General features: G+C 34.1%; 1 protein-coding gene across 13 annotated transcripts in view; it reads right to left on the bottom strand.

Annotated features, from left to right (window-relative positions):
* Positions 1-17,543, bottom strand: part of LOC114265197 (Small GTP-binding protein) — a 47,001-nt gene extending 29,458 nt beyond the window's left edge. For 9 of the 13 annotated variants that reach the window (XR_014365917.1, XR_014365916.1, XR_014365921.1 and 6 more), the window contains exons 1-11: positions 17,069-17,543; positions 15,700-15,876; positions 9,727-9,813; positions 7,394-7,450; positions 6,967-7,032; positions 3,718-3,780; positions 3,370-3,414; positions 3,120-3,220; positions 2,066-2,162; positions 1,887-1,958; positions 16-170 (exon numbers count right to left, since the gene is read on the bottom strand). Coding sequence is in view for 7 of the 13 variants with exons in the window: in XM_082923543.1 (XP_082779669.1) it covers positions 16-170; positions 1,887-1,958; positions 2,066-2,162; positions 3,120-3,220; positions 3,370-3,414; positions 3,718-3,780; positions 6,967-7,032; positions 7,394-7,450; positions 9,727-9,813; positions 15,700-15,876; positions 17,069-17,359 (1,211 nt within the window). In the remaining 6 variants the exon portion in view is untranslated. The remainder of the gene's footprint in view (positions 1-15; positions 171-1,886; positions 1,959-2,065; positions 2,163-3,119; positions 3,221-3,369; positions 3,415-3,717; positions 3,781-6,966; positions 7,033-7,393; positions 7,451-9,726; positions 9,814-15,699; positions 15,877-17,068) is intronic. The other 4 variants (XR_014365919.1, XM_082923553.1, XM_082923563.1 and 1 more) reach the window with 3 other exon arrangements.
* Between the last annotated feature and the right edge of the window lie 5,545 nt (positions 17,544-23,088).

Here is a 23,088-nt window from a genome sequence, read left to right as displayed (position 1 = left end):
GGAAAAGATCAGTACTGGTCCGCATCAACAGGAAACAGGCCACAGAACACCATTGGAGTGGCTTCTTTATATCCAGGCAATGATTGGTCTGCCCTTCTACTGTAGTGTGTTATAGTGTCACCCACCCTAGCATCTGCTACAGATCTTATGGAAGCTGAAAGGTAACCCACCTGTATCGGTAGAAGATAATATAGACCAACAAGACATATGTTAGCATTAGCAACTGCAAAAGGAATGGCGAATAAATTCTTGCCACAAGTTGGATTGACAAATCTCTCTTCTATCAACATTGCTTTTTCTTTTTCTTTTTCTATATGTTTTGGTGACAAGAAGTACCATACACCCAGAGTGTTTTTTTTCCTTTATAATATCCATCTGACTAACCTTCTGTACTTTCTACATGGTAATAAATGAGGCACTAATAAATGGTTTAGATACAAACAACAATAAAAATAGTGGAATAAAGTAAAATTTGCATATCTGATGCTACATTCTAACATACACATTCATATTTAGAATATTATAAGATTTCAACAAGTTTAAGCCTTTTCTTATCACAACCTCGGGTTTAGGCAAATTTTCAAAATGTTACCCACCAAGAGAGGGAAAGAGGAGAAGTGATTATGGATTCCATGATGCCTTATGTGGATAATGTGGGGAGCTAGGAATCAAAGGCCTTTTGATTGTATAGAGACTCCAGTTCCATTGTATAAGCTGAAGAGTTCTTCAATAATTTGTATGGTTGAGAATCAGGGGTTGTGAACCCCTCTCTCGATTAGTTCATTCATTTTGTAAGGGTTTTTGATAAATATGTAGGTGTATTGGGTTTTGTATTGATTGTTGCTTCCTCTTTGTATACAGGGTGGCATTCCCTTAATGAATTAAGAAATTGAATTAAGAAAGTGGAAAGGGGGCACCACCTTATGAGAGAGAGAGAGAGAGGAGAACAAACAAGAAAAAACATTCTCACACACAGCAAGCCACCACTGCCAACACTACTTAACTACTCAACCACCAAACCCTTACCCTTACCACAACCTCCACTTCCTGCTAAATAATCACTCTCTAATCTACGATCACAATTGATGGAGCATTGCAACAATCAAGGCCATCTTAGAAATTCCACATATTAGGAATATTTTAGTAGTTTAATTTTTTGCTTGGAATCCCAGTTTAGTGGCCATTTGCCTTTTGGTTTATTATTCCATTACTTGTTTGCTATTAGTAATTCTTTTGGTTTATGATTGTGTGGCCTCTCCAATCACCCAAAGTAAAGCACAAAATTTTCTTTTATAAGCAATGATATATGTTGATTTCAAACCATTTGAAGAATGCAGTAGGTCGAGAAGAAAAGCAAGGGTGGAACTCATCAATTGTTGATCCATCCATGCACGGCCAACCAGACAGGATATTGTTGGTCTTTGTCTGACTTATGAAACTTGAATTGGTACTGCAAGCTGTAGTACATCATAACTAAGATGAGCCAAATCCTTATCTTAAGACCATATCATGGATTCCAATATGGTTATTACCTTAAAGTGCTGAAACATATTCATTATATGCTCTGTACATGGTTGTATAAAACAAAAGGTTCTATCAGTAACATGTATTTTGAGACCATACCTTCTTCATCCAAACAGTGAAATACATGTGTCATAAACAATCAATAGGAATTTTAGGCTTCAATTAAAAATTTTAGGAGGTGAAGGACATGAGGTTCTAAAAGTATAAGCACCAATTGGCTGCAAAAAGTTTCACAAGAATAAAGATGGCATGGAAAAATCCAAACGCCAGTCAAAGAAAACCACTGAGCAAGAAGCAACACTAATAAGAAACCAAGAAAAGAAATTTTGTTCAGAACTAAATCATTGGATGCTATTATCTACCTCACCAGCATATAGTTCATCAACTTGCAACTGATTGGGAGATAGAACTCCAATTTCATCAGCAAAATAATCCTGCATTATCCAAATTCGTTGTTTCCAAGTAAGCAGAAGAATGTTGTGTGTTCACAGGCTGCTGAGAGAGAGAGAGAGAGAGAGGGGACTTGCAGAAAGTAGTTCACCTTCTTACTGGCCATAAAAATGATTCTGTCACCTTTCTTTATAGTCCCATCAATGACTCGAAAATATACAATAACACCCCTATATGCATCATAGTAACTGCACAAAGAATTTGAGGAAACAGAGAGATAAATGGCAATGAGTGGTAACTTGTGTATTAAATAAAGTTAAAGACAAACATAAGCAAAAAAATAAAACACTCTTTATATAAAATTGAAGATATAATCATGTAGGTAGTATTTTCTAGAAAAATTGAGAGAACAACAGCATTTAATTGGTCGAGTAGAATCAGTTCTGCAGATGAACAATGCAAAAGGCATCGAATTTTGGTAATACATGGATACAAATGGATAGATGCTTCTGAGATGTGCTCAAGCTTATTGTTTTAATAAAATGGCCCGCCCCTCTTGTGTTCTTGCTCTCACTCCAGTAACCAAGGACATACATACATCTGAAGAGGAGGAGATGGCCCTTCATCAGTTTTCCATTCATTAAGAATGTAAGAGCAGTCATCCAGCCAAGTAAAAGAAATTATCCCAGACAACTAATTTTCATTCTAATTCTAAGGAATTTTTTAAAGCAAATTTCTTCGTGTGTTTTTTTAGTAAATCCACAATAATCAAGGTTAAAATAAATATCTGATGTTGAACTTGGTGTTTTAGTCTCATCAATAATATAAACAGACAACATCTAGGAAAGACACAAAATCAAAGCTAATCACTAATATGAGCCTCTAACCACTCCCAACAACGTCCTTAGTATTACCAACATTCTCCCATGGAATTTATCACTCCCATACACTGCCATTTTTAGGATTACAGAGCTTTTCTATCAGCTAAAGGATCAACTCAACTGCCATCACATTTATCTTCTCAGTAAGTAATGATAAAAAAGATCTTCATATAGAAGGCTTGCCTCAATCACAATCCCTTACGCAAGAAATTAGCAAGATCTTTCCGAGTGGAAATCAAATTTCAAAATAAATTATACAAATAAGCTATTAAATATATGAAATCCATTCAGACAAAGTTCAACCATGACAATTAGGTTAGGTACCTATCAAATATTAGAGCCCTCAAAGGTTTTTCAGCACTGTCACGAGGTGGGGGAATCTTTTGAACAATAGCATTCAAAATTTCAGTTATACCTATCCCCTCCTACAAAAGAAGACAAGGCCCAGTTAAAACATCAAATTCCCTACTTTATCGCGATAGAACCATAAGTAGAATAAGTCCATTTTCCTATACTACTTATCATGTACAAACATGGAACACATTCCCTAAAATACAAATTAATCAAAACAAACCTTTGCTGAGCAGTAGATTGCATTGCTACAATCCAAACCTACAACCTGCACAGAAAGTGGTTCAATTTAGAACAAAGTTTCAAAAATAAACCACATTGACATCTTGCATTATTTTATTTATATCCCAACAGCAGCACTTTCCTTCAGAATGAGGAAACATGCAAGTATACCAGTTCCAGGTGGTCTTTTGAAGAAATGCAATACTAAAGTTTAGAATACTTACTTATCTTTACATGATACAAATTAACAATTTTAATTGGATTTCCTTGAATCCAGTCCTCATCTACAACCACACCCATCAAACAAATAGAATTGATTTTTTGTCTTTCTCACGGGATGTATACCAACCTCTTCAATCTCCTGGGAAACACGACTTGGTTCAGCACCTGGCAAATCTATTTTGTTCAAAACCTGCAGCAGTCATGAATGTTCTGTTTAATAATATTCTAATTCGGGAGGATAAATTAAAATAACATTTGAATTTAGGAGCATGATAAGTATGAAATGCTGACCATAACAAGAAAACAGGCGACACAAATTATTTACCAAACCAAACCAAACCAAACCAAACCAAGCCAAGCCTTAAGTCCCATCAAATGGGGTCGGCTACATGAATCCCTGTTCTCCATGCGGCCCTATCAAAGACCATTTCGTTAGTCAAATTAAGTAAATCCATATCTCTATTTACAACGCTAATCAACATTAATCTAGGCCTACTCCGTCCCCTAACACTTCTATCTACCGTTACAGCATCGCATCTTTTCACTACTGCCTCTGTTGGTCTCCGTTGAATATGACCAAACCATCTCAATCGATTATCTCTTAGCTTATCTTCTATCGGTGCTACTCTTACCCATTCCCGAATACACTCATTCCTAATTCTGTCTTGTCTAGTCTTGCCACACATCCACCTTAGCATTCTCATCTCAGCCACACTCATCTTATCTACATGTTGTTTCTTGGTTGCCCAACACTTCGTCCCATACAATATCGCTAGTCTAATAGCCGTTCTATAGAACTTACCTTTAAGTCTAGTGGGTATTCGTCTATCGCACAGTATCCCAGACGCACTTCTCCAATTGCACCATCCCGCCTTAATCCTATGGGCCACATCCGCATCAATCTCCCCTGCTGTTGTGATAATCGACCCTAAATAACGAAAATGTTCACTCTTAGGTAGTTCTTGATTCTCAATCTTCACTTCTCCTCTGCTTTTATTGTTACTGTTACTAAATTTACACTCCATGTACTCTGTCTTAGTTCTGCTTATCCGGAATCCTTTAAATTCAAAAGCTTTTCTCCAATCTCCAACTTTGTATTAATTCCTTCTCTAGTCGCATCCACTAGCACTATATCGTCTGCAAAAAGCATACACCATGGCACGTCATCCTGGATATTTCTCGTCAACTCATCCATAACTAAAGCAAAAAGATAAGAACTTAAGGTAGATCCTTGGTGTAGCCCTACACTGATAGGAAATTCATTTTTATTTAAAGAACAAAAATGGAGTTCAAAGCTTTTATGGCATGATGCACAAGTTTGATAATGCCAGAATGTATTCAAACATATATATTGCAATATGCAAGAGCAAAAATTACCCAACAAATCTTTGCCCACAAACTCAATCACAAATTCAGGCAGCATATTAATTTTTTTTTTTGAAATTTGTCAATTCCACCTACAAATCCATTATACCATTTGCTTTTAAATGTTTCTCTTTAATTTGTTTTGAAATGAGCCACTTATAATTTGATATATTTTATACAGGCTTCAGTTTTTATTTGCTACACGAAAGTGGCAATACCATGTGGGTCAATTTCAGTATCCGTGTAAATATGTACATCCTCAACCAAAGCCCAGTTCATTTTTAAGGCTAAGATAAATAAGGCCATACCCCACCAACTTAAATAGCCATTCAGTAGTTGCAGTTTACCGAGATGGCAACAACGGATCTTATGGATGGCAATATAAAAATATTGAGAAGTCCTTTTTCGTATACCCGTAATTATAAAAAAATCAATTGAGAATGTGTTCCATGTTTGTATCCAGGATTGAAAGTATAAGTTGGCCGACAAACATTGAGTCCAGAGAATGAATTTCATGCAGTTGTAGGTTAGGCCGACCAAATAATGCTTGTGAGCTGATCAAATTAGAAATCTAGAAACAAGTCCTCAGGCATCGATCGACCCAAACAAGCAGTTTGGTTGGCCAAACTCGGCTTAATTTGAAAAAACTAGTGTTTATAGCCATTGGGAACCTTGTCTATATATACTCCAAGCCCCATTTGGGGTTTCTTGCCGAGAGGAAGATACCTAGAGAGTTTATATTTCTCTTGTAACCCCACAAACACTTCTTGCATGTTGTTCCAACCTTTGGAGATTGGGAGTACACTTCAACCTTCAACATAAGTTTGTTCAAGAGCATGCTCCAATGGAGTCTCGAAGTTCTTTTGCTTGTAGAAGGTATAAACCTCATCCCTGCAGTGTAGAATATACAAAATTGTCTATTACACCACACTTTCTCATATAATAGAGACATCTTGGGCTTGATGAATTTTGCTCCCTTTTCAAAGGCAAATATTCTAACCTTTATATCTAACGAAGCGTTTAGTTTTGTTGTTTGGAGGTTATGGTTTTGGGTGGGCCCAAACCCACTTTATTGATCGTATATGGAAGAGGTTAAGGGTGGAACCTAGTGAAAACCCTCGAAGGTGTGATTGTAAAAGTTTTGGGTCACCCTAATGAAAACTCGTGTCTGTGTTATTGGCGTTAAACTAGTGAGAAACCACGAGTGGATGTGGTCAAGTAGCCAAACCACTATAAAATCTTGTGTTCGTCTCTTTACTTTATGTGCTTCATTTTGTTCTTGTTGGTAATAGCAGTCAAAGCTTTGATACCACCGTTGAGGAATCCAGGGCCCACAAACAGCGCATCATCAACATGGCCCAATTTGTTGTGGAGAAACTAATGAGTCCATGTACGCAACACTAGGATCCAACACCAATGTATATTATTTAAGACCCATTAGGACTCCACTCATTCACTCATGGTTCATCAAAGATCATAGACACGCCCCCTTAATTGTGATCTATTGCTCTCCAACACCGTGCCCATACTGAGCCACTAGACACACTCCATCAAAATATCACTATACTTGATGAAGAGCTACCATGCCACAGTTCTGTCAGCTGGGTGCACTTTAATTTTACTTGCTCCATTAAGAATATCTGTGCAAGCCCACTATATAGTCTGCCCACAGATCATCAACCATTAACTCTGATACTACTTTTGGGAATAACAGCCAAAGCCCTTATACCATGCTAAATTGTTGAACACCATCGGCTCTGATACTTTTTGGCAAGTTTGGAATGGAAGAAAACCCATCTTCACAAGAAACATATAACGCATTTCACTCAAATAATATGTGTAGATCTATTGTATTCAAGTGAATCAAAACCAAATCCTACAGTTAAACAAGTCTAGCAAGTAAAGCTATTGATATTCACTATCATGAAGTGTGTCTCAAAGGAGCATAATGAACACCAAAGAGGCACAATCTAATTAAATAAACAAAAAAACAGCATCAATACCCACTTACTGGGATTATTTCTAGGTTGTTTTCCAAGGCCAAATAAACATTAGCCAGCGTCTGAGCTTCCACTCCCTACAAGACAAGGTTTAGTTCACAATGAGAAATTAACTGCCATCAAGAAGACATAACCCAAACTAAACCAAACCAAACCAATCCAAACTAAGCCTTAAGTCCCATCAAATGGAGTCAGCTACATGAATCCTTCTTCCGCCACCAAGAAAGACATAAAACAAAAAAATAATAGTAATACTTCAATACAATATTAATTGCACTTTTGGCACTAAGAAGGATGCTTCTAACTGCAATCATCAAAACCAAAGTTCAACATTGCCAATAGCATGGTAAGACTTTCATCTAATTCTAAATGCTTGGAAGAAAATGAAAACAATAACAATGACCAGGAAAATCCAAATAGATGATTGAAAATAATTACCTGAGAAGCATCTACAACAAGAAGAGCACCCTCGCACGCAGCAAGAGAACGAGAAACCTAGACATAAATGGAAGAGTATGACAATAAGGCCTCATTTGGGAACATGCTAATTTAGTAACTTTTTGGCTATTTGACTAAAAAGGTAAGTAAAAAAAACTTGTATGTTTGGGATGACTTTTTGGCTAATTACGAAAAGATGTGCAAAAAGTAGAGAGAAAAGAGAATCTTTGACTTTTTGGTATGAGTTGTTGGCTTTTTGGCTAATTTAGTAACTTTTTGACTAATTGACTAAAATAGCCTCTTGCCAAACGAGGCCTAAGTAGCATAAAAAAAATTGCAGCAGAGACTTCTACAAATCAGAAATCTTTTTTGTTTAAACTTGTTAAACTGACAACAAATTACAGACAACCTAGAGTGGGTGATCAAATGGCAGTTATATTGTAAATCCTAACCAATTTTGGATTTGGCAAAAGATAAGGTAAAGAAAATCAGTTCAAGAGATCTACAAGAGGCAAAATGCAATCCATAAACTCCAGTCATGCCAAGATATCAGACTAACTAAAGTAAGAACTACCTAAAATGAGAAATTTCTAAAAGTGATTGTCAAATATCTTGGAGGTGATGAATAGATGACACCACAGAGCTTCAACTTTTTTTGAATTTTGAATATTCTAGACAAAGCAGAATTACAGCATTGCCACATTCCATAGAAGCATGTCTAAATACCATGTGCTCTCATGCTGCCACGTGATTGTTGGATATCAGCATAACTGACATACCTTAGCTTTTCAACCATGGTTATAAAGCATTCAGAAAATTCTCATTAACAAATCAAGTCACAACATCTATTCCAAGGGGCACAAACCATAAATCTGAAGAATGAAATGCAGAACACCTTTTGTCTACTTCCAGAACAAAATTGCATTTTAGTAACAAGCCAGAACATAAGTGATGTTACAGCCCATAAAATCCATGCAATATTGATGATCTGAATGTTCCTTATAAAGCAATATGGAGTGCAAATGTGCCACTTTAAGTAAAGTTTGTGTGGTCTATGGTTCACAAGAAACTTTATGAGGCCTACTTGCCTTTTACTTGCTCTTTTGGAATGGCCATTCCCAAACAAAACCTAATGAATCAAGTTCGTCATAACCAACCATCCTTATGCGTGAAATCTCAATGGAATGCGATGATATTAGCCTTCTTTTGACCACCTACCCACATCAAAAACTCAAAAAACATCCCTTTTATTTGAAAATTTCTCAGCCCATAACATGAAACTACTACCCTTATGCTTCTTGAACAAATATCCATCCTTCAAAAGTTTCACAGCCTCCTTCAAATTTGGAGGCATCCAACAAATCAAACCCAAATCTACAATGAAGTCATATCTATGAGTCTTATTCCATTCAGTAATATTATTTAACTCACCTTTAGAAGCCTCATGCCAAATCTTCAACTCTCTTACACTATCCTTAAACAACATCATCTTTAGACACCGCAGAATAAGGAACATGCAATGCAGACAATAAGAAACAGAATGGAAGAAATGCAAGTGATATTTGAAGAAACAAACAGACTTGCAAAAGAACATATCCAAATGAATATGATGAAAGGAATCAAAATGAACAATCAAGACAAGAGAAAAAGCAAGAAAAGATGATGAGAGAGACAAAAAGAGCAATTGAATCTGGAATTAATACTACATTTCAATTACCTTGTGCCTATGGTGTTTTTCCGATCATGTTAAATCTTTTGTAGAGCATGTAACCATTGACATTGTGATTCAATATGTTTCGTTTGATAATCAACTACCAGCAAAATAAACTTTGCATGATGTTATTACATTGCAATTAAAAAAAATCAATTTCAAGTAAAATAAGGGTATAACAAAATTTTTTTTTTTTCCTACTAAAGCAATCATGATCCAATTTTAAAATAAGAAACTCTCTATAAATTGTAGCAGACTTTACAATATATATATATATATATATTCTTGTGAATCATTTTGTAGCACTTGAAACATGTACATCCTAATGAAAGCCAGTAAATCATCAACTAGTCGTTACTGCAACATGCCATGAGAACTTTCTTGAATCTACAATATAAACACATTACAAAGCAAAATGTTTTCCTCATGTTTTCCTCATGACAATTGAAACGTTATTCACTAAAAGTGACAGTAATGACTGTTAATGTATAATGACTCACAAATTTATTTATATTTTTGATAAATGACTCACAAAATCAAATTCCCAGAAAAAGAAAAATGTTCCCAATTACACCACTGCCATATCAAATTATTGCACATCTTACAAGCCAGATTCACATACCTCATAAGAGAAGTCTACATGCCCTGGTGTATCAATAAGATTTAGGCAATAGGGTTCCTTTTCGTACATGAAGCGCATTCGAGCTGCCTGCAAAAAACACAAAAGATAAAGAGAAAAAAAAATTACAAGGTTAGTTCCTTTGGATGACTAATCAATATCAATGTGAGGCATAGGTCTCAAATAAGAGTTTCTAATTGCAAAGCATGTTGCGGATGTGCAAAAGATATGGCATATAATTCACGTTTCATATGGATAAATATGGGAGTGAACAGTTTAACAAAGAAAAAAACAGAAACATATAGAAAAATTTTAGCAATGTGATCACAATCAAATGAACTTTTGCCCTTGCATTTGTTAGAGTCAACTGGATGACAGCCTAATATTACATTTTACCATAAAAATTGTGTTCTTTCTAAAATGCCAGAAATTTTTTCTTTCTAAGTACCTATAAAGTCATATTTCATACACTGTTGAATGGATGCCAAGTGCCAACCAAACACAAGTACTTTATGTGACATTAAGGTTGTGTTTAGATCATGGATTTGAGTAGGATTTAGAGTAAAAAAATAAACTTATATTTCATTCACATTTCCCTCACTTCTTTCTTTCCCTCCACAAATCCTTACCCAAATCCTAGATCCAAACACAACCTAATCATATTGAAACCTAAGAAGCATGGTCACGGACACGGACACGGACGCAAACACGGTGATTTCAAAAAAATAAAGACACAGGCATGGCAAAGACACGGCAATAAAAAAATATTTTTTAAATTTTTTTTCTATGTAAATTAATTCATAAACAATAAAAAAATTAACAAAAACTAACACTAATTCAATATGAAGATGAAGAAGAAAAAAAACTCATGACTAGGGATGGCCATTTTTCCCCGCCCCAATGAGGAAGTGGGGCGAGGACGGATTTTGCTTCCCCTGCCTCATTTATATTTACTAAATATATATCATTTAATTTTTTTTTTTAAAATTTGATAAAAATAAAACCAAAATTATTACACTTTAGTATTCATTTTCACTCATTTCTTTCACATCTTACATCTTTTAACTTTCATTAATTATAAATCATTATCTATAATAAACTATATTATTTATAATTTTTATTAGTATTTCTATTTTTTAAGTTATAAAATTAATTGCCCCAGCCCCAAACCCGCCCCGTTAATTCTTACCTTTTTGTCATTTTATGGGTGATTAATTGATTATTTAAATTTAAGCAAAAAGTAAAAAAAACATTCAATATCCAACTTCCATCAAAAGCACTAATGAAGACAAAGAAAAAATGAAAAAAAAAAAAAAATACTAAACTAGTTGCCGTGTCCCCATTGTGTCACTGGCATGTCACCTAAAAAAAAATTAATTAAATAAAGGGACACACCATGTAGCGTATCCCGTACATGTCCCCATGTCCGACACCACTACGACAATTGTTTTAAAGTGTTAATGCTTCATTGGTTTTGAAACATATAAAAAGTTTGTTGTAATTGGGGGTGGAACTATATGAATGATTTCTCACTAGAGTATTAAATTCAAATTTAGATTTTGTTTGGAACAAAAAATACATTCAAATTTGGGAATTGGGAGAAGTTGATGATTTCTTTGAGGAGCTATATGGCACTCAATCTAGGGGGCACTATTAAGTTGAAGGTAAGAAGGGATGAGTTTGTTGTGATACCATTTCATACAGTGTTCTCTGGTGATGTGACCCTGTTTTAAAGTGGAAAATAATTTAGCAAGTAAAAGTGCCTTCAAAAGTTTCCATTTTTCCATTTTATTGAATTTATCAACAAATTTTTTTTTTTTTCCATTTTATTGAATCATGGCATTAGAATCTATTTCAACCATTGATAACTTGAGGGAAAGGAGGATGTTGCTACTAAATAGGTATTGTACGATCAAGAAAAGAGGAGATGATAAATCATCTTTTTCGCATTGTGATGTTTCTGAAGTCTTCTAGTGTGCTTTTCTACCAATTTGGAAATCTCTACATTATGCCATTTTAGGTGGAAGAAATGCTGACTTGTAGGTGTTAGAATACTGAATTTTGTTCTTTTGTTCTATTATTAATATTTACTTAAGTTGAGGGTACGATGGTCATATTGCTATGTTAGGGTTTTGTATATATATTTGACTGATGTAAAGTTGAGGCTAATGCTTATTTAGATATATATAACTTCTTCTTCTTCTTCCTCCTAAATCCCAATCCTAAATTCTTTCATTTTACATTCTAACTTAGTATCAAAGGAACTGATTCTTCATCAAAAAGGTTTCTACAGACTCTGGAGATCGATCTGAAGTGACCGAAACGTGCCGATGGCATCAGCCGTACGACGACGTTAGCATGATGTAAGCACTGTACGGACGAATCCTTCAGCCCTATACTCGAAATTGCCTCCTGATATTTATGGTGATTTTTTTTGAAATTTTTTTATCATCTCTGATGTGAGTTTTCGATTTTTGAAAGTATTTTCATGTTTTTGGGACTGTTTTTCAAATCTGCTATTGAGATTTTTTTTTTTTGTTTTTTCTTGCTGGAACCTCTTCCTTAGGAGCCAAAAATCATCACCCTAGGGTTTCTTGATCTTAATTTGAGGTTTTGCTACTGTTGGGTTGATGTTTTGTTCGATTATTGGCTATTTTGTGGTTCAACAGCATTGTTTCTTCACTTCTACCTATTGAAGGTTCCTATACTACGTTACACGGACTCGGGTGCGGATGTGTATTTAAGGGTCGGACACTTTAAAATTAAAAATTAAGGATACGTGGATATGGATCCAAATTAGGATACGGGTACGGGGATACGTTAAATAGTTATTTTTAAATATATTTACTATATGAAGATGAATTTAAAAAATTTAAGGAATAACAAATTTTATTTTTAAAAAAAAAACAAATAAATAATAAATAAAAATTATAAACATTATTTTAGACATAAAATAAATTATATTATATATGACAAAATAAATTATTTTAATTTTAGACATAAAAGTTATGTTATTTATGATATGTTATATTATATAATATTTTTTTGAATAAATAATATTATATAATATGAATAATATTATATTAATATAGTTTATATTATATAATTCAAATTATATTAAAAAGAAGAGATAGAGAGAGACTGATCAAAAAAGAAAAAAGAGACAGGGAGAGCGAGAGTGACGAAGAGACGAGAAGAACAGAGATCGAGATCAAAGGGGAAGACGAAGAAGCACAATAGATCGACTTCGCAAATCGATCAACTTCGCAGATTAAGCTTCGCAGATCGATCAACTTCACAGATCGATCAATGCTCTCCAACCAAGTCAGATTGAAGTCAAAGGCCAAGTTCTCTCCATGCTCTCTCCTCTTTCGATTCTTCTGCCGTATCCGTTTCTAAGGAGTCGTATCCCGCATCCGTACCCGTGTCGTGTTCGAAATTTCAAAGAATTCGTGTAACATAGTTCCTATATAAGAGCTGAAATCCTTCTAGCAAGGGATATTTGTCCTCCATTTCTTGATTTTTGCTGTTGAGTTGGTGTGTTGGTCTAATTTGGGTCCAAATCTGGTGGCAGACCTGTGCTCTCCTCACTCTTGCCTATTTTTGCTGTGGATTTTTGTTTTTTTAAGCTAGTTCTATGTCTATATTGGTAATTGATCATTATGGTTGAGATTGAGGCTAAGGCTATAACTATGGGCAAGGATGATGACATGCCTAAATCTATCACTACCAAGAATTTGAATGGTGCCAATTATTTGGCTTGGACCCACACCGTCAAGATTTTCCTACGTGGTAAGAAGAAGTCCCTTCATTAGCGAACTCCCTCCTACTGATGATCCAGCTTATGCTGATTGGTGTAGTGAGGATTGCTGTGTTATGGGTTGGATTTGGCATAGTCTGGAACCACATGTTGCGACTACCGTGGAATTTTGTGATACCTCTAAGGACTTTTGGGACTCCCTTGCTGAGTCTTTTTCAAATCAAAGTAATGTCTCTCAGGTCTATAAGTTATATGAACAGATTTTTGCTATGCGTCAATCTGGTCGGCCTCTCCCTAATTATTATAGTAGTCTCAAGACTTTGTGGAATCAATTACTGCAGCATCAACCGTTCACTACTGATGTGAACAAGCAGAAGCAACATTGGGAGGAGTTTATGATGGCTTCTTTACTTTCTGGCTTAGATCCTGAGTTGCGAGGGTTCAAGAATCAGATTCTTGCTAATGAGACTTTACCTTCAGCTGCCAATGCTTATTCTAGGCTGTTACGCTCTTCATTAGGACAAGCACAATCCACTTTTGGGTCCTCTAATTTATCATCTTCTGCATTGGTTTCTAGTAGTGGTGATCATGGGTCTACTCGCGAGGGTTTTCATGGTTCATCTAGTTCCTGGGGCTTTTATTCTGGTTCACGGGGCTCTCGTGGAGGTGGACCTTGTAGTGGTGGCTCACATGGTGGTTTCCGTGGTGGCGGTAGTAGTGGACCTAGTTTTCGTACACGTGGTGATCGCCAGTGTACTCATTGTGGTTTCCAAGGTCATACTGAACCTTGGTGTTGGCAGAAATATGGCAAACCTGATCATGTCCATCATGTTATGGATGTCCCATCCTCACAGTCTTCCTTGTTGTCCACTGGCTCGAATGCTTCTCCGGCTAATTCTCATGAGACACTCACTACTCAGATTAGTGAGCTTACTGCTCTTATCCAGTCTCTTCGGCCTAGTCTACCTTCATCCTCTACTGCTACCATGGCTAGTTCAGGTAATATTGCATGTGTGGCTAAGTCCCCTCAGCCTTGGCTCCTAGACTCTAGTGTTAGTTCCCATGTCTTTGGTAATTCCTCTCTTTTTGACACTCTTAGACCTATTGATTATACCATTATACTGGTTGATGGATCTTCTCGGCCTGTCTGTGGTCAAGGTCCACTCCATCCCACTCCATCTCTTTCTTTACCTTCTGGTCTTTATGTTCCTAAATTTCCATTTAATTTGCTTTCTGTTAGCCAATTAACTCAAGCTCTCCATTGTTCGATAACCTTTTCTCCTACTTCATGTGTTTTGCAGGACCTCCAGACCAAGAGGATGATTGGTTCGAGGCATGAGAAGGATGGCTTATACTTTTTGGACACTGAGACCTCTCCTCATCCTCCATCTGTTGTGTTGAGTGCTAGTATATCTCCTCTTCAGTGATATTTTCGCTTGGGTCATCCCTCCTTGGCCAAGCTCAAGTTAGCTGTTTCGGACTTGAATCATGTTTCTCAGATTGAGTGTGAAGCATGTCAATTTGGGAAGCATCACCATAGTTCTTTTCCTAGTCGTAGTGTTAGTCGTGTGTCTGAGTCGTTTGCTCTTGTCCATTTCCTTCATTTTACATTCTAACTGTTGGAACAGAGGATATACAAGCAAAAGCGTGAGGAAGCTTGGCAAGCTATTCCTTTGTGACTCTTATAGGAAGGAGGAGCAAAATAGGCACAATTTTGAGAATTTTGAGAGGATTGTACAAGGTTAAATTTAAATACATATTTTTTTTATCATGTTACAACTTTACATGTCAGGAAGATCCTACATATTATTTAGTAGATTTCAGAGGTGATCTATTTTTGGGCCATGGCATAGCTGTTTGAAGCTTTTGTATACTTTGCACTACACAGGTTCATCCCCATTGATTCTTCTTCATTGAACCTTTACTTCTCGAGAGAGGGAAAAAAAATAATACATTTGTGATTTCACACTTGACACAGAGAAATCTTCTTTTTATTTTATTATTATTATTCTGAGAGAACTACAAGAAATTCCATACAACTATATTTATCAAATATATATTATGTTAAAGGCAATCTCAAAGAACCATTTTCTCATTTTATTACTCTTTTACCATCATAAATTGCCAACCTACAGTCAAGAGATACCAGGAAATCCCAAGTAATATCCTAAAAAGGGTGTTTGCTTTCTTCATGAATCATTATATTATATGTAAACCTGCAGCTTGATAGTGATGCCCCTTTCTCTCTCTAGGTCCATGTTATCAAGAAACTGTTCCTTCATCTCTCGCTTCTGCACTGTACCAGTCATTTGAAGCAACTTATCTGCCAATGTTGATTTTCCATGATCAATATGCGCAATAATGCTGAAATTTCTAATTTTTGACGTAGGAACCTGCATATTTAAAACAAAAAAGAACAGTTTTGCAAGATTTCTGAACACCAATACCTCATGATTCAACGCAAAACAATTTATTGACAGAAATCATGTTGATACGAAAAACAGAGGTTACCTTCCTCCTACAGACATCAAGCAACAGTGAAGGAAGCTATATAGTTTACATACATAAGTTCATATAAATTTGATCATCTTCTGCATTAAACGTGAAAAACTTTTTATTCTCATTAATTGGGTTTTTTTCCATAGTAAACAGTCTCAAATTAGAGTAATTATTGGTTTGATATCCTTACAATCATCTCTATTTTTGGAAGAAAAAAAAAAGTCCACTGTAAGAACCCATTAGGAAGGGGAGATAGAGAAATTTCATGGTGTTACTTCTCCAACATGAAGATCCACATGTGAGGGAAGAATTTTATCACATCTTTTCGTTGACAATATATTTTGCCTCCAAAATTTACCATATCATGCATTTCCCCAGTAATCATTTCACTCAAGCTATGTTTGATGAGAGAAATGGAAAGGGAAAAGGAAATTCAATTCCACTTTTTGTTTGGTTATAATGGAAAACACGGAGGAAAAGAAAGTGAGAAGGAAATGCAACACCACTTTTTGTCTTTGGATTCACTCACGCTCTTTTCTTTCTGTATTTCCCAACTCAACTAAAAATATCTTGAAATTCGAATCCTATCAATTATTTCTCCTTTTCCCTTTCCACTTCTCTTGTCAAAACCTCCAACCAAACACAGCCTCAAGCAAAAGCACAAAGAACTAAATGCCAGGTGTGCCAAGACTCTTTTTCCCTAAAGCCAGGAGCTTCTATTTACTCACATAACTTTCTTTCCGTTCCCAGACCATTTTTCATTACGAAGTCGATTTCGAAACAAAATTACATGATTTGGAAATCCGAACAAAAGTCAATGGTACGAAAATTAACTTCCAAACCAAAAAAATGTGTGAACTGAGATAGTGGTTGTGTGTGGAAACGGCAGCTCCCAACAAATTCATATTCCCCCAGGCAAAAGGAATTACTTACTTTCCAGGGAAACAATCAGAGTAAACAGAAATTCCACACTAGTCTCGCACCAACAATCACAAAACATCACTCATTCAAACATACCAGAGCAAAATCAAATACAACCAAAAAGAAGAACAAAATGCAAAAACAATGAAAGCGAATAAATTGAACCTTGAGAAGACGATCTTGGCCAACACTGATATTGAATTCGATGTCGGATTGGAGTTCCTTGGGTTGAATGTCGGTGGTCTGGCAAAAGACACGGAAGCTCGGACGATGCCTTGAGCTGACATAATAGTGTGTAGAGTGAGAAGGAATAGGTATATTGGTTGGGAAATGGTTTCGGTAGAGAGAGAGTGAAGTGGTACAAGAGGAGTGGCGCTGCTGCTTCTGCCGGTGGTGGTGGTGCAGGGTATTTGGGGATAAGAGAAGTTTGAGGCGGCAAAAGTCCGAAGTGGTCATTTGGAGATTTTTTGGAAAGAACTTGCGATTTCTCTCTCTACATATGCAAGCTCATAAGTTATTTACAAATAAAAATAAAAATAAAAGAGAAAACCAAGCCTAGAGCATCAAGTTCACCATCAAGAATTTAAGATTATTATCGAGCATCTACAATAGTAAGTTATCTATGGGTAGTTTTATTAAGAACTTAGCCAAAAAATGACAATAGTCAATATAATTATTTGAGTTTGGTAGAGATAAGATTTTCTCATCACTCCCAAAAATATGTGTCAAAATTCACATAAAAAAATAATAAAAACTATTGTGATTATTTACGATTGGATTTTCCTTCACTCATTATTTTAATACAGTAATCGATCCCTACTCTACTACACTCCATTAAAGAAAAACTGTGAGAATTTTTACACGTATTTTATTTTTATTTTTTTTGTAATATTTTATAAATAAAGAACCAATAGAGACGATTGAATGATGTACAATAGGGCTCAAAGTAGTACCCGGCATTATTATCTTAATTATTGACTGATTCATTCAGTAGTTTGTCTTTAGGAGTGTTTACTACTATAAATAAATAACACTCTTCGATTATAAACACGAGTAAATCACAAAACAAGAAAATCACTCAAGTCTTTTTCCTTGTCCAACTTTCAAGGATCTCAACTTTTGTCTTCCAAGTTTTTAGCTATCCTAGAGTATGTAACATAATTCTTATAAGTATTTTGTTATATTAATATGAAGTGAGAGTAATTTTTCTTTTTCCTTGGGAATTTGAAAAGAGTAACTCTTTTGTTTTAAAAGTTATTTTCTTTTTGAAAAACTAAATTTATGAAATGATGCTGGCTCATTAATATTACATGCTTTGAACCTTCATAGTATCTTTTTTTTTTTTTTATTCCATTACTAAGTAAAACCTATGGAAGCCAAGATCAGGCATTAAATGGAAATTGTAGGCAAAAAGGGAAAGTTAAAGAATAGGAAAATAAAAATATACTATGTCAAACGAGACTTAATCTCAAGGTAGGAATACATGTAATAAAAGCAAATATCACTTAAAAATAGTTTTTCAAAGTAAAGGAAATAATTTTAGAATAAAAGGAGAGTAACTTAAGTATAAATACCAAAGTAATATTTTCAATATAATATTTTTTAAAGCCAAATTTTCATGCTTTTGGAATAAGAACTTAGAGTTAAAATTAAAGTCAGAACTGAACATATATAAGAATTAGAAGATCAAAAACAAAGATATCAATTTCTGATATCATTAGCTATAGATAGATCTCTAGCATAATATAGTTTGAGAATCACACAAATTGACAGACAGTTAATAATAAAACAAGAAGGGAAATTTGGCTATAAACCCACTTTACCTTCCTTTCATTGTTAAAAGGATTAAGAAAAAAATTATACTTTCTAAACCCCCTCATAATTATAAAGTCTTGCATAAAGGACAAAATTTATTATTTAAATATTTTATTAGACTATTATACTCTCAACTAAATTTTCCCACATTTTCCACCCACTCTCTCCCCACCTTCTCTGTCTCTCTCCTCCCTCTTTCCCTTCTGACTTCGTTTTCCGCCGACGTGCTCCTCCTTCCAGATCTGAAGCTCTGTTTCTCGACAATTTTGGTAACTTCTTCTTCTCCGGCGATGATAGCAACGTCATGGTCATCACTCTCCTAGCCAAGTCCGGTAGTTATCAGGCGAAACTCCGGCGATCAACAATGCCGAAACCAATCTCTACGATGAACTCATCAAGAACATTGGGAACGAAATCAACTACAGGTCGGAAAATTGTCCTTCGATGTCGGAATCGAAGGAGATCGTCTACGAGGAGAAACAGATCGTCTCTAAATTGAGGCATGTTTGGTGGAGTTGTTTGGTTATACATATTTTTTTAAACACAGATTTGAGTTTTGAATATATGTATATATATATATTTGTGTGTATGAGTGTTGTTGAACACATGTATTCTTTTCATTGAGATTTGTGATTGTTGATCGAGTTTTAGAAGTTTTTCTTCTCAATTAGATATGTTGATTTGTTGATTAATTTGTTTTGTTTTTGTTTGTTCGTTTGTTTGTTTTTTATTTTTGATTTATTTTTGTTGTTTTTGATCTAATTTCATTTGACAAAACCAGAGTAGAGTAAAATTTTACTCTTGTTCTATTGCTCTGCGTTTTGTTTGAGAGAATTAGTGTAAAATTTTACTCTGGTGTTAGAATGACAGTAAAATTTTACTGTCAAGAGGTGGTCATTGCCAAACACTTCAGCCGCCACAAACACTGCATTCGCTTTTTTACTTTTGTGCAGAGTAACATTTTACTTTTAGCTTCAGAGTCTCATAGTTTACTCGTTTTTCAGAGTAAAATTTTACTTTTATATAGAGTAAAATTTTACTTTTGTGTAGAGTTTAACATTTTGCTAGTTTTTCAGAATAAAATTTTACTTTTATACAGAGTAAAATTTTACTTTTAGCTTCAGAGTCTCACAGTTTGCTCGTTTTTTAGAGTAAAATTTTACTTTTATACAGAGTAAAATTTTACTTTTAGCTTCAGAGTCTCACAGTTTGCTCGTTTTTTAGAGTAAAATTTTACTTTTATACAGAGTAAAATTTTACTTTTGTGTAGAGTCTAACATTTTACTAGTTTTTCAGAATAAAATTTTACTTTTATGCAGAGTAAAATTTTACTTTCATACAGAGTAAAATTTTACTCTAAAATACACAGTAAAGATGGCTTAATAGGAGAGTTGATAGATATGAGGGTAATATAGTAAAAGAAACAAGTTTTAAAATATTACGGGGTTTTGAAAGTATTTATATAATTCTTGTCCTTTGAAAAGACAAATTAGATAGTGAAGGGACTATCACCAAATCTCCCAAACAAGAAACGTTAGAGCAATTAATATAACAACTTATGAACTTAATAGTAGAATAACTATGGAAAAATAATTTGAAACAGTTATTACATATGTATGTAAAAATTTATAATTTTAATTATTAATATTAATAAATTTAATAATTATTTTTCAAATTCACTAATCTGAAATTTCTCCCCATTTATTTGCGCGGAAAAAATAATACCCCATGCATTTATAATTTTTTTTTTATCTTTTACATTTATTTTTTATTTCTCTAAATAAAGATACTAATTAAACGCATGGGCATGACTACAGTTTCGAACCGTGACATTTATTTATTTTTCTTTTATATTGATTTTTTGTAGCTTCCTTGGCTAGAAAATAGAGGTTTTTTAAATTATAATTTTATTTTTTATTTTTGTTATCCCAAGTAGGCAATATAAGAGGGGGTGAATTGGGTTATTAAAAAATTTTACAATGTTAAAAAAATAATAAATACAATATTCAGAATTTTAACTAATAAAAAATAGAACAATAATTATCAATATAAAAGTAAGAGAGATAGGAAGAGAAAAATAAACACTGAGATTTATAGTGGTTCGGCACGCCGGGCCAACGTCCACTCCTCAAGGAACCTTCTTGAGAAATTCTTTACTATCAAAATGAATCAATACACCACAAAGGCCTCACTCAACAATAAATTCCACGCTCTTACAAAATTCCTTCACAAAATGATAAATAAGGATAAAAGGTACTCAACCCTCTTTTATAATAATTCTCTCACAAAGAGTAGATATGAAAGTGTAAGAACAAAGACTACACTTAAATCTGAAAGTGAATGAGCAGAATACAATACACTCAAAATTTTGGAGCATACAGATTTTTCTCTTCAAGTTCTTGATTTTTCTTCACACAAAACACTTCTATTTATACCCAAAAATATACCCGTTGGAGAGGCAGACGCTCCTCTGACAAATCACGAGGCATCTATTTGTTTTCAACTTTTCATCATGTGGCACCCTTTCATTTTGTCAAACATTCTAGCTGTAAAGTTAAACAAAACCTACTAATATGTGAGTTTTGACTAATATATATTGCATATATATATATAAAGAAATGAGATAAAAAAAAAATGTGCCTGCAAAGTCCACGTTAATTTATATAAAGATGTAGCTACGACATTTTAATTTTAAACTTCAACATGTGAAATATGCTGCAATTTGCAACAATTTCTTTTTATATTATATCAAATGTGTATGTATATATATACCCCTGCTAAAAGTTTTGTAATTGTTGAAGAGATTATAAATACACTCAAATAAAAATAATCAATCATCCCATGTGAGTATATCAAAAGAAAACAATTCAACAATATCATATTTGTCAAAATAATACAACTAATCAATCAATTTTGTCAAAATAATACAATTAATCAAATTTAAATTTGTCAAAAAGTGAATAGTGACCAGCCACCAATTAATCAATTTTGTCAAAAAGTGAATAGTGATATTTTCAAAATATTTTTATTTAAATAATATTTATAACAAATATATCATACAACTTATATTTTAAACAGATAATATTTTGTGTCAAATAATATAGAATATGTATATTAAAAAATCCAAATTTTTTAAATAATATTTTACACATCATCAAAATTAAACAACATGATTAACAATCTTTTCCTTTTTGATGATGGCAATATTTGTATGGATTTGACACAAAATAAAAATATATAAAATTATTTGATAATTTTGCAACATAAAATATTTGATAATTTGCAAATTCACATTTTAAAATAAAAACTGATAATTTTCTCCCCTTTGATATCATCAAAATAAAATATGGAGATAGGAAGATTTTAGAGGAAGAAAAAAAAAATGCAGTGATCAAAACAAAAATCAGACAAACACATTTGCGAAAATAATCTAAGATGCAAAAAAAAAGAAGAAGAATAATGGTTCTTATGCCTTGTCGTGATCATTGTGGGGATTTGGGGCATCTCCTGAAAAAATGGTGCATCGGTGCCCAAAATGTTAACAAACAAAAGATTTGATCAGATATGCATCGAGTATTGGATCGGAGGAGTGTATAAAAAGTAACGAAGATGATAGGCAGAGATACGAAATCGTCAAGTGTTGTTAACGAAAAATTTGTTTTACTTTCTTGTATAATCATGTCATTTCTTACCTTAGTTATCAATGGTTCTGACATGCATAAGGTGCCTGTAATGCAGGTAAATAAGAGGTTACCAATGGTGCAGCCACACGCTATTCCGGTAACTGAGAGTCCTAGTATTTTTGGTAATTGGAATGATAACAATACTAATAATAACACTATGGCTCTTAGTACACAAGTAATGACTGCGGTTTTCAATATGGCTCGACAACTATAAGCAAGAATACAAGAAAATCAGCAATGGAGAGACAAGGTGTGCTTGTTAAAACAACAACTGGCTAATATTCGTCAGGAGAAAAGAGAGCTAGAAAGGAAAAATTTGTAGTTAGAGAATGCTATGCAGCGGTTATAATGCCAAGACTCACAAAAGTCGAAAATAGAGAGATGCATGTAAAGGAGGCTCATGAAAAGTTGTTAAGAGAAGTGAAACGCAAAAAATCTACAAAGCCTTCTCAACTCGTACATGCAATCGATCACTAGTTTCTCCTTTTAAAATAAAATTGCAAGCATTTCTCTCTAAAAAATTATCTGTCTTTGCTATATATATATATAAAAAAAAAATGCAGATAAGGAGAAAAAAAAATTGATAATGATATATACTCCCCCTAAAATTATGCATAGAATATACAAATGCCCTCTTAAGATTATTTGTATTTTTATTTGTTTATTTTATTGATTTAATCTCAAAAG

Source organism: Camellia sinensis, chromosome 1 (assembly GCF_055761805.1).
Source record: "Camellia sinensis isolate YWXY chromosome 1, ASM5576180v1, whole genome shotgun sequence".
Taxonomy (NCBI): domain Eukaryota; kingdom Viridiplantae; phylum Streptophyta; class Magnoliopsida; order Ericales; family Theaceae; genus Camellia; species Camellia sinensis.
Note: the sequence above shows the minus strand (reverse complement) of the source record. Positions and strands in the feature narration are given on the sequence as shown.